Source organism: Juglans regia, chromosome 8 (genome assembly GCF_001411555.2).
Source record: "Juglans regia cultivar Chandler chromosome 8, Walnut 2.0, whole genome shotgun sequence".
NCBI classification, from domain to species: Eukaryota; Viridiplantae; Streptophyta; class Magnoliopsida; order Fagales; family Juglandaceae; genus Juglans; species Juglans regia.
This window is the reverse complement of record NC_049908.1, coordinates 24,234,482-24,247,730: the sequence shown is the minus strand read 5'-3', so window position 1 is coordinate 24,247,730 and position 13,249 is coordinate 24,234,482. Positions and strand designations below refer to the sequence as shown.

Genomic DNA, 13,249 nt, shown 5'->3' with positions numbered 1-13,249 from the left:
AGGACAGGGGCTCGGTGCGCCAGACGCACATGATTGGACCAGTGTGAGGTAATTTGTTGAATTTTTAAGAATTTTTTATGATATAACCATGCGGATATCTGGATCCAAATATACGACTGTGAACTCATTCTTCAGCGAGCTCTCGGAGCTTCACTTCCACTTGGAAAATAGTGTTGCTGACTCTAGGGGATTGTTATCTGCTATGGCTACGAGGATGAAGACCAAATATGATAAATATTGGAGGAATATTGAAAAGATAAATAGATTACTATTTGTGGTTGTGATCCTTGACCCTTGATATAAGTTGGCCGTTATAGAATTTTGGGTAAATTATGTCCTCGAAGCAGTGAAGGCTGTATAGTTTATTAGAGTGTTAAAAAGTGATATTGATGACCTATATAATCATTACAGCAATAGTTGTCAACCTTTATCTGCAGCTAGTAGCTCCTCACATTTGAGACCGACGAGGTTGATAGTTTTCTTAGGTGATACTGACCCATCCGTAGGGGTTAGAGGTCATCGTATTATGCAGCAGTATCATCAACTCATGTCAACAAGGAATATTATGCAGCATACATATGAGGTTGAACGATATTTTATGGAAGCTGTTGAGACACCTAGTGATGTATTTCAGTTATTAACTTGGTGGAAGGTTAATTCGAGATGTGCTGGTCATTCCTGTCGCTACGGTTGCCTCAGAGTCGGCATTTAGAACTAGAGGTCGTGTGTTGGATACTTATCGGAACTCATTGTCACCGTCAACCGTGGAGGCCCTCATTTGCATACAGAATTGGATAAGTGAAACGCCTATTAGACTAAATACCGTTGGCATTGATGCTGAGAGCTATAGGCTTGAATCGGGTAAGTTTATATGCTTTTAAATGATTATTTAATGTTTCTAACTTCTACTTTTTATAATTTTATAGACTTAATTGTGAACTCTAACATAATTACAGATGACTGAGAGTCTGAGACGGGTGCCCCTTGAGAGTTGGAATGGAGTTGAGAGAACCTATTTCTTGGTAAGAATTAAATTATACTTCTATCGTGTTTAGTTTTTTATTATCAATTTTTTTCATTTATTGATTGTAACTTTTTATCTTCATTTCAGGCATGACCAATGGACCATTGACATTTGAGTGAAATCTATGTTTAATATTTATGTAGTTATATTTCAAGGCTAAGTCAATGTTGTTATTACGTTATAAATGAGACTGTTATAACTTATGGCTACCTCATGCATGTTATTTGGTTTTTAAACTATTGCATTTAAGCTTTTTTTTTTTTTTTAATCTTTTCAATATACTTTTTTTTTTACAGGTTTGTACTTGGGATTTGGTGATCGTATTTAATAATTTATGTAGTTATATTTATGTAGTTACATTACATTGTGCTCGATCCAAGCAAAGACTGAAATAAGGACCCACCACATGATACTCTTATTAGTCTTATATTAATTTTTAGATCAAGTCGTAAGTACACCTACCTTTGTTAATAGTGCTATGTAATGTAATGGATCAAATTAATTTTTGCATATAATTTATTTAACAAAATAAATTGACTACATTATTATATTAATATATTTGGAGACAATATTATAGAGTTGATGTTGGTTGATATTATATCATTTATCATGTCAATTAGAGATCGAACCTGATCAGACCCCCAAAAATACAAATTAATTAGAGAGTAAAAATACAAAAAATATGGGTCCCAAGATGCCTTAAATTGATTGATTGCTCTCTCTGTACTCTAATATATTATGTAATATAAATGTTGCAGTAGGACACTAGGACCACTTAAATTCAATTATGAAGATTTCGACGGGAATCTACCAACCCTTTGTTTTAACCCATATTCATGGACACAGGTATGCCGTATGTATGTCATCATCTCTCCAAAAGTCAATGTTTAATATTTAAGTACTTATATATATATATATATATATATATATGCCCAATAGGCAGTCAGAGCTCCGATCGGAGGTTAGACTCCGATTCCATTCAGAGTCGGAATCGGAGCAAAAATTTTGCTCCGACTCCGCTCAAAAATAGCAACTCCGACTCTGTCGGAGTCGGAGCTCAGCTCTATGAATCACATGATTAGATCTATAATACTAGAATTAGAAACAGTTAGGAGAGAACCAGATGTTAAAAAGTACTCTAATAAAAATATAAGTGCTTCCAAACTTCCAAAGGAGTCAAGGACTAAATCTCCTAACTTCCCAACAAAATGGTTAGAAACTTAGAAATAAAAAAAAATAAACCCAATGAATCAACTTATGGATGAACCAAACATGGAACTAGAGAAGCATGAACCACGAAATCAAGGATTCAGTTGGTTGGGAGTCATAAATGCTAGCATTTAATGACCCATCTGTTGAGGCCTGACTGCCATCTATGAGATTGAGATTGCAGTCACGGCTCCCCTCAAATCCTTCCTACGCCTCCACTGCGATGGTTTCAAGCAGTCGCAGACAGCTGCAAGCCTTCAATAATCAAGAATCAAGCCTTGATTCAAGTCTTCATTCCATGGAAATCACAAGGTAAGCGACGAAGCGTAGGACTAAGGAGGCTAGGGTTTCACAAATTGAAAATCGCGATGAGTCTGAGAGGAAGTGAGACTTGTGTGTAAAACAGATAAAGTGAAATGGCAGACGTGTGAAGGACAAAGGTGAAAGGACTGAGGGGGCGGCTAGGGCTAGGGTCGTAAATTGTAAAGAGTTTCTCCAATGGTTACGATTTGCTTCTACAGATCCAACAGCTTTGAATTAGGGCAGTTACTTTATGAATCAAAGGCTTAAATTTAAATATACAGATCCAACGGCTACGAATTAGGGATGTAACTTTATGAATTAACGGCTCAGATTTAGTAATAGAGATCCAACGACTAAGAATTAAGACTGTAAAATATGTTATAAACTATAAAACTATATATTTAATATTTATATTGTATACAATAATACATATATACGTTTATAACATTTTCTAACATTATATAGATATATTTGTTTATAACAACTTTATATTGCTTGATGGACATTATAATTTATATTATTACAAGTTCATATTTTATTAAAAATAGATATAAAAAAATATTAATACTCCTCAATAACATTGTCTAACTTTATATATTTGTTTTATAAAAAACTTTATATTTTGCCAAACATTATAATTTATTTCTCATAATATAATATTATAGTTATATTAATTAGTATAATATAATAATACTATTATACTAATACCATATATAACTACAAAATGAGTATATTGATACTTAAATATTGATACCCTATGGTCTTATATTTGCATAAAATAAAAATATTATTTATTCTTGTAGTTATAACTTATAATACATATGTATTATGTAACAATTAATCCTAAACTACTAGTCTACTACTACTAGTCACTAGAGTCACTACACAATAGTCAATAGACACTAGTCTGGTATTCTAGTAGTATGAGCTTATTAATTAATAATAATAGATATTAACACTAAACATGTATATTACTATAGTTTATATAATCATATGATTACAATATTACTAGAGTTTAGTGATTATTGATTAATCATATATAAAGTAATAAGATTAATAACTAGTGATAAGTTATTAATGGTACTTTATAGAATGATAAAATTATAAGTACGATGTAACTTCATAGAATATATAATTATAAAATTTAAGAATCATAAGTGATAAGTCCGGATATGCAAAGTGTAATATGATGGATAGATGGATTTTATGGGAGGAGTTGATGTGGGATAATCCGAGTGAGGATCCTTGTTTGTTTTTTGGAGAGTTTAACATTATTCGTTCGGATTTGGAAAGGAGGGGTGGTAGATCAAGGCCAATAGCTGCTATGGATGATTTTAACCGATGGATTCATGATGGTGGATTGATTGATTTAAATTCACATGGTAGTAAGTTCTCTTGGTGTAATGGTCAGTGTGGATTAGCTAGAGCTTGGGCTAAACTGGACCGTGTTCTACTTGATGCTAATTTAACGTCTACTTTCCCTAATGCAGCTTGTTCTTAATTGCCAAGGACGACTTTGGATCATTGTCTCATGCTAATAGAGTTCCTTAAAGACCCTTATTCCTATGGCCCTTCTCCATTTTGATTTCAGCAAATGTGGGTTGAGCATGCAAAGTTTATAGATTTTGTAAAGATTGTGTGGTCTATACCGGTGGTTGGGACGGGGCTTGTTAAGCTTTCTAGTAAGCTTAAAAAGGTTAAGGTAGCTCTTCCTGAATGGAATAAGTGGGTGTTTGGAAGGACCAATGCTCATATTGCATCTTTGGAAGTGAAGGTTGAGGGGCTTAAAGGGCGTCTGCAAAGAGAATGGGATATAGATGCCGAGAGGGAGCTTGTGGTGGCCTCTGCTGAGTTGTTCTCTTAGAGACGTAGGGAAGATATCAAATTAGCTCAAATGACAAAAATAAAATGGAATATAGAAGGTGATCGTAACTCTAAATTCTTTTTCATGTGTGGTTAGCTAATGAAAGACGTAAAAAAATTCAAGGAATGAGAACTCCGGACGGGATTGAGTTCAATTCACCAGAAGAAATTCATAATGGTGCCGTTGATTATTTTGCGGATTTCCTTAAAAATCCTAATCAGTTAAGAGCACTTCCGGATTTATCACATTTGATTTTGCCGATTATTGAAGAAGAGGATTGTACCCGCCTTTGTTGTATCCCTTCCTTGGATGAAGTCAAGGAGGCTCTCTCTTCTATTCCTATAAACAGTTCTCCTAGGCCAGATGGTTTTGGAGCAGGTTTTTTTAAAAGTTGCTAGGAGGTGATTAAGATGGATGTCTTGGATTGTTTCTCTCTAAAAAAATTCCGAGGTTTTATTTGGCTTCTTTTATTATGCTTATTCCGAAGATAGATGTACCTACAAGATTTGATAAATTTAGGCCAATAAGTATTTGTTCAATATTCTATAAAATTTGTACAAAAATTATTGTGAATCGTCTGGCATGTTTTCTTCCAAAATTGATATCCCTTGAGCAAGGAGCTTTTATACTTGGGATGAGTATATTTGAGAATATTAGTATTAATCAGGAAATGGTTCATTCCCTAAATAAGGTTTCTCATGGAGGCAATATTATGATTAAAGTTGACATGGCCAAAGCATATGATCGTGTAGATTGGAATTTTTTGTTGGAGGTCCTCCGTTGCTTTGGATTTCCTCATTCTTTTTGTGAATTAATTCGTGCTTGCATTTCGAATATTTGGTACTCTGTAATGCTAAATGGTACAATGAAAGGTTTTTTTCACGGTGGTAGTGGGTTACGTCAAGGGATCCATTATCGCCTTATCTATTTATTATTATTCAGGAAGTCATTTCTCGTCTTTTGAAACAGAGTGTGGCGGCAAACAAGATTGGGCAATTCTCCCAATCTTGAGGTACTCCTCAAATTTCTCATCTTATGTACGCGGATGATATTGTGATTTTTTTGAATGGGAGTAAGAAATCTGTTAGGGATCTTTTATTGGTGTTTGAAAAGTATGAAGCATGGTCTAGCCAGATGATTAATAAAGAAAAAACATCCATATTTTTCTCTTCAAAAATTTTTGTTGCTCGTAAGAGAGCTCTTAAAAGGTTGACAAGGTTCTCGGAAGGCTCTTTTTCCTTTAAATATCTAGGGGTTCCGATTGTATTGGGGCGTCTAAAGCATGTGCATTTGGAGGAGGGGGTTAATAAAGTTTGGAACAAACTTAGCGGCTGGAAAATGAAGCTCCTCTTCTTGGGCGGCAGTCTAATACTTCTTCGGCGTGTGCTTTCTAGTATGGCTTTACATTTATTTGATGTTTTGCAGGTTCCCCAATCTATTATTAAAGTGTTAAACCGTATGATGAGTACATTTTTCTGAGATGAGGTGAATGGTAAAGCAAAAAAAAAGTGGGTGGTATGAGACAATATTTGTAAGCCAGTAAAGGAAGGGGGTCTGGGCTTGCGTAACTTGGAGGATATGCAATAAGCATTGCATATGCGGCTTGCATGGAATTTAATTCAAGGTAAATCCTTATGGGTAAATTTTTTTAACGGAAAATATATGGGTTTTTTGCCTTGGTCTCTCATTGATACGAAAAAAGGAACGAGGTTTTGGAAAATGATAGTTAAGAGTATTCCCGATGTGCTAAATAATTCGAAGTGGAGAGTGAGGGAGATGAATATTTTATTTTGGTAAGATAAAAGGTGGGATAGGGGTCCGTTATTTTAGGATTTCCAGATTGTGGGGACTCCGTTACTTAAAGTTAAGGAGTGTAAACTGAATAATAGTTGGGATATGGAGCTGGTGGTTTCGTTAGTGGGTCAGGACAATGTGGATGATATTATTGAGGCTTTGGCCGATTGTACGGAGGGGTCTGATGTGTTGATCTGGACTAAACATGAGAGTGGTAATTTTTCTACTAAATCAGCTTGAGATTGCATTCGAATAAGAGGTTTAAATTTGGATTGGCATTCTTGGATGTGGCATAGGTTGTTGCCTCTTAAAATTTTGGTTTTTATGTGGAGAGCATGGAATATGGCTTTGAGCGTTGATGATAGTCTTAGACGGATTGGGATCCCGATAGTTTCTTGTTGTGATTGCTGTGAAGTAGGTAAGTATGAGGATCAAAATCATGTTCTATTTGGAGGAGAGTTTGCGGCTAACATATGGTGTTATTGTGGTAATATTTTTGGTCTACCTCTTGGTCGTACTTGGATGGAGACGATGACGGCCTGGTTTAGACATGCTTCAACCGACTCTCAAGTGGGGATTTTTGTAGGGCTACTTCCATTGATTATTAGTTGGCATCTTTGGTGTAGAAGATGCACTGCCCGTATGGAGGGGCGCACTCAATCTATTAGTGCGGTTTGGCATACTATTAAGAATTGGATGAGCTCAATAAGTCAAGACATGAAAAAGGTTAAGAAATGTTCTACGTACGAATTACAGATTTTACAAGCTTTGCAAATTACACCTAAAGTCCCCGTGAGGCAGTATTTAAAGCTTGTGGCTTGGCAAAAACCTGCTCAATGGTGGTTTAAATTGAATATAGATAGTAGTAGTCTAGGAAACCCAGGTTCTTCAGGGGTGGGTGGTATTATTAGAAATGATCAAGAACACTTGGTTCATGCTTTTAATTCTCATATTGGCTTCGTTTCAAATAATAGAGCTGAGTTGTTAGCTCTATTGCAGGGTCTTCAAGCCTGTAAAAATCTAGGGATTAATTTTGTGGAAATAGAATTAGATTCTCAAGTGGTAATCTCGTGGTAGAATAGGCGAAAATGTGGGGTATGGTATTTGGAGGATTTTTGGGAGGATATATTTGTCCTTATGGACTCGATGGTTTGCGTAGTTCGGCACATTTATAGGGAAGGAAATAAAGTTGCTGATTGGTTGGCTCGGAGCGGGGCGGCTGGTCTTAACACGGAATGGAATATTATCGAGGATTTGCTTAGGATCCTTTGAGGATTAATTCGATTGGATAAACTTGGTTTATCATCTTTGCATTGCTGTTAGAGTCAACCCTCAGGTGTTCTTTGGTTGCTGTGTTGGTTTGGTACGACTTTATTGTCTATTTGTGTTGTGCTAATGTTTTTTTTGCAGGTGTGGTTTTGTTGCTTTTTTTTTCCTATCTTTTTGTTTTTTGGGTAGCAAAAACTAGGCTATTTTGATACCTGGTTTTGGAACTTTATATTGTATCCCCAGGTATTGATCTGTAACCATGATTTTTCTCTGCCATAAGTGAAGGTTTATTAATAAAATTGGAACGGGATCACTTGTGGACAGGTGATTCTCGACTCTTTAATAAATAAAAAAAGTGATAAGTCTTTAATAATGATATTATGATAGATTAATAACAATATTGTAAAATCTTCAATAGTACTTCACTACTTCATAGAATGATAGGATCATAAGTTAATAAGTTATGCTATAGTCTATAGCCTGTAAGCATAACTTTTTACATGACAATTCAATATTTGATAAGAAAAAGATAAATATATCATTATGATATATTAATATTATAAATTAAAATTTATAGTATATGTAGAAGAAAGTCTATAACTATAATTCTATATACATAATTAATAATAAATATATAACGTTTGGTTATTATATTTTATATATATGTATATATAGATATATATATTATAAGACCCCCGCCCAAGCGGGTGCAGTAACCAGGACGACTGACTACCCGCCCGCAAAAGGCGGGAAGTAGGCCTACTTGGGATTCTTAAATTCATCACGATATCTTCTAAATTTATATCATCATTTTAATATTTCTTGTCCTCTCGTACCAATACAAGAGAGTCCTAAGGATCATTTGAAAATATAGAAGAAATTTGAGATTACTAATATTAAACTTCTGAAAACTAACTTATATATGTAAAAATACACGAAAATACATGCTAGAAATCAGAATCTAAAATAGTAATATTGAAAACGAAAATGGTGAAAATATATCTGCGGAAGCCATGTTTCCTGAATGCATATAGACAGATCTTCTCCTCCTTGCTCCTCACAAAATATCAGCTATCAATGGGGCAAGCCAATGGACATATGGAGAGGAGGAGGGACCTAGCCTCTTATAAAAGAAAACTAATGGAGTCCACCCATTAAGGACTCAAATCAATATGGGTCTATACAAATTCCATAATCAAGACCCTTGGTTTTCCAGGCCTACATACGTAATTATACCACAATATAAATAAGATATAATCCTATATTACTAAGGTGCAACAAACCCCAAATGATCACTCAACTTAGTGGGTTAAAACAAAATATCATTGTGAGCTATATATATGTCTAACCCGTTTTATAAAATGTGCAATCAAATGAAGCCCATATTTAAAATATTCTAACAATATATTGCAATCTTCAATTCTCTTACTATATTTGTTTAATTCTATAAGTTCGTAACCAAATTCACATAAATTCACATCATCACAATCAAGAGCTTTTGTTGTTGACACCCAACCACCCAACCATCACAATCCACTATTACAAACTGGATAAAGTAAATGTTATAGGAAACAAGTCAACATGATCCTCCCAAGCACATTGATCAGACCAGTCATTCAAGTACCAAAATCATCAGTAATACGATGGTCCATGTTGCTCTCACTAGGAGCAAAATACAATGAGATAGATACATCAATTATGTTCGGTCAGCACACTGATTAATGTTTTTAAATATGCGCAAATATGCTCTTCATGAATAATCAACCAGTTCTCTTAATGATGTGGACACCACTGTCGGTATCCACGATATCACTTATCTCACCGACCTTGAGAGCATATGTTGCTTCTTCAAAAGGCTTCTGCATCTGGCCCCGGCCAAAAGGACCTGTGGTCATATTTAACATGGAGTTCTGTTTAGAGCAATAGATAATCCAATTCAGTTGAATCTTAATTTAAACTCGAGTAAGCTCCACGAGTAGTATATAGTGACAAAATAAGCTCAAAGAGAGGCTTAAAAGATAAGTATGAAATACTTCACTCGCAGCCAATCACACATATCCTGTATGGACAGGTGAACTTAGGATTTCATCTCCATCTCTATTTTCATCACCAGGCACATTTGACAGTGATAAATGGGAAAGAACATCAACAAGCAGAGTGGGAGATTTTTCGAAGGGATCAGATGGTAAAATCATTTATACCGTAAGTAATTAACTACTACAAGAGCACTTGCACAAGTATACATGTCGATAACATGGAAAAAAAACCCAAAACGAGGTTGCCAAAGAATTACAGACTACATTTTTCCTACCACCATAAAGACATATTGTCACTATCATTTTAATGATTTTTTTTGTTTTTTTGGTTTTATAAGTAATATTATTAAAAAATAACTCAAAGGCATAGCCCGAGTACACAGTTTTTAGAATACATCGTAAGATTGCAAGTAGTTAAATTCTGGAAAAATAGTTGGTACGAAAGAAAAACCAAAAAAAATTGGCTCATTGGTGAGTTCAATGAAAAGTTTGATGGACAAAGTTGAAAGAAAAGTCAATTAAAAAAATAAGTTCATAACACAACAGCAAACTAACAAAGGAAAACAATATGAATTTTGGGGGAAGTACATTTCGCACCCCTAAACTACAACATTTTTCCAATATGCATCCCAAACTAACAAAATCGTTGATTTCCATCCCAAGGTACCACTTTTTGACAATTTATAGTAGTAGTTTACATATGATTGTCAAGGTTGATGAAAAATAGGACAGATGACACAATATTGACAACCAGGTTGTATCTAGGATGCAAATTGCCACTTTGGCACCTTGGGAGCAAATTGGCAGCTTTGGCAACCAGATGATCGAGGGTGCAGAATATACTTTTCCTAATTTTTTTAACGCTTTATGTACACCAAATTTGCGCAGCTTTTTGGAGGCGTGCTGGTGTATGGATTGATAATATTCCAACCCTCAACCTCCACACCATGGTGGTTTCAAATCATCATAAGTGGATAGAGGATGCATGATTCATAAAACTTAAACTAAGGAAGTTCAAAGTTAAAGAACAACGAAATTTCATCACAGCATATTTTTGTTTTATTTTTCCTATTTCTGCGAGATTTCAACCCCTGTCCGTCATGAGAAGGAAATCCTTTTTCTTTTATCCTTCCCTTTGACTTCACATAAATTCAAGAACCTCTGTAATTGCTTCTCTTTCGTTTTTATTCTTCTTAAGATTTATGAGTGTCTATAGCTCTCAACAGTTTACTTTCTAAACACCAAAAGAAGTTCGTGGGAAAGCTTTTCTACAGTCTTACAGTTGTCTTTTCGGCCCGAGGCTTGTATATGGTCCGTTTTGCCGTAATCTTTAGTACATTGGAATTTCCAACATCCCTTTTACTCTCCAACCAAACGCAGCCTTAGTCAAGATTTCCATATCCTTAACAGTTAATGCAAACAACGAGAAATGTGAAAAGATGAGTTTTTCGAGAATTGAAGACAATTAAACTGAAATTTTAGAAGCAAATACTTACAGAGTGTTGTCAAACCCTAAATTAGCACAACAAATGAGAATTAAACTTTTCCCTTCTTTCTTTTTTTTTATTGGAAATTACAGTCAACCAACCAGAAAGGTAAATAACTGACCGAGATCGCCGCCACGCTTGGCGGAGCTGCAATCGGAGGAGCGAGAGGCGATGTCTTCGAACTTGGCCTTTCCGGAAACAATGTCATCGTAAAGGGATTTTAGCTGAGACACGGCGCTCTCCCTAGTGGTATTCATGATAACCTGCCCCTCTGGATCCTTCCACGAGGCCTTCCTTCGAGACCCTTGGTGCTTGATCAGTATGTGCGATGCCCTAACCTGATTGGCCGTCGTCGTCGAAGCCGACATTCTCCTCTTCTCCTTGTGTTTACACCTGTCTAACCTCCGATCTACCGACGGGATCGAGGTTTTCTTTCGCTTCCGATCGGTCTCTATCTTTGCAATGCTGAGAGAGAGAGCGAGAGATCGGGGTTGGCTTGCCGGCTGTTTTAAGCAATGTTTTGAATAATTTATCGGAAGTCGTATCGATTAACATATTGTAATGAAATATTTTAGAATAAATCTTCTTCACACATATGAAGAAGTCCCAGCACACATAACGTGCTGGGGTGAAAAAAAAAATATATATATATATATATATATATATATATATATATGAAAGGTGTGCTGCGGCTTCTGGCTGATGCGCAGCACAATCTAATATTTTAACATCGATATTATTTTATATATCATTTTAAAATAGTTGAATAAATTATATATATATATTATATTTTAAAATAATAATTTATATATAAATAAATTATATATAAATACACATATATATAAATTATAAATAGTCTAATTTAAAATAGAAATAAAAAAATAAGTTTATAATATGAAAAAAAAAAAAAAATTTAAAGGTCAAAATTTCAATCGGTACTGGCCGAAATATAAGCTGGTACAAATCAAAATTGAAGTCAATACGATCAGTATTTGGGCCGGCATGAAACATATATGGTACCTGTACCGACCCAGCAACCAGTATGAAAAATTTTGACCGTACCGACTGATACAGTACGAAATTGAAAACAATAGTTTTAAGTGCTATTAGGGAACAAGAAATACTTTGTATATTTCACAAAAATAAATATATAAATTAAGGGAAAATAGATTAAGTGAGGTTTATATAGTGAGTTGAGATACGATGAGTTGAGATCAAAATTAAAAGTTAAATAAAATATTATTATATTATTTTTTAATATTATTATTATTATTTTAAGATTTGAAAAAGTTGAATTGTTTATTATATTTTATATAAAAATTTAATAAATTTGTAATGATTAAATAAGATGAGATGAGTTGAAAGTACAATAAATTATTAAACTACCTTTATTGGAAATAATTAATGATCTGATTAAAGTTGAAAAGTAGTAAAATCTGAAAAATTAAAGTATTTAGTAAGAAAAATGTTTCTCTCTATCGAAAAAATCTAACGATTTTTTATGTTTTTACTTAAAAGTTAATAGTTAAGTAAGTATTATGTTTATGATTTTTTTTTTTATAAAATATTTAAAGGGGTTTAAAAAGTATTTGAAAAATAATACAAAAAATAAAAGTACAATTTACACTATAGATATAATTTTTTTTTCGGTGGCCTGAGTATTGTCCATTTACTAATACGGAGAAAAGACAAATCATGAAATGTATTTAGCATTTTGTATTTAATGCAGACATACTTCGTAGAGAAATGATTTAGCTACAAATTATTTTTATTATAAAATAAATTTAATATAACATATAAAATCGTGTCAATTTATAAATTTATTTTTATAAGATATTTTATGATTCTTTACAAAATGATGACAAACTCCAAATATTTAAACAAGCCCAATACCTTAGTTGTCCAAAACAACCCAAATGTGGCTTGGATTGCACAATCATGAGACCTAGGCAATTCAATTTATTTTCTAATTTTGTTATTTTTATTATAAAATAAATCTAACATATCGTATAAGTCATGTCAGTTTATAAATTTATTTTTATAAAATTTCTTTATAACTATAGCACTTCTATTTTGACCAATCTCTAGTATTACATGTACTTACATTTTTACTTACAAGACTCATTTTATTATTTTTTTTTCAAATTTTATGATTTTCAGCATATCACTGACTGACATGTAGAAAAATAAGTTTTGCAAGTTGGGTTTGGATCCACCAATGCAACTGACAGAATTTCGTACGACTTCGTTCAAGTACTTGAAC

At 33.8% G+C, this 13,249-nt stretch overlaps 1 protein-coding gene across 1 annotated transcript; it reads right to left on the bottom strand.

The window, feature by feature from the left end:
• Positions 1–8,883: 8,883 nt before the first annotated feature.
• Positions 8,884–11,603, bottom strand: LOC108979292 (peptidyl-prolyl cis-trans isomerase Pin1). Its single transcript, XM_018949950.2, has 2 exons — positions 11,108–11,603; positions 8,884–9,348 (listed from the first exon to the last, which is right to left on the bottom strand). Exons 1-2 carry the CDS (start codon positions 11,352–11,354, stop codon positions 9,224–9,226), a joined length of 372 nt encoding a protein of 123 aa, XP_018805495.1. The 5' UTR covers positions 11,355–11,603; the 3' UTR covers positions 8,884–9,223.
• Between the last annotated feature and the right edge of the window lie 1,646 nt (positions 11,604–13,249).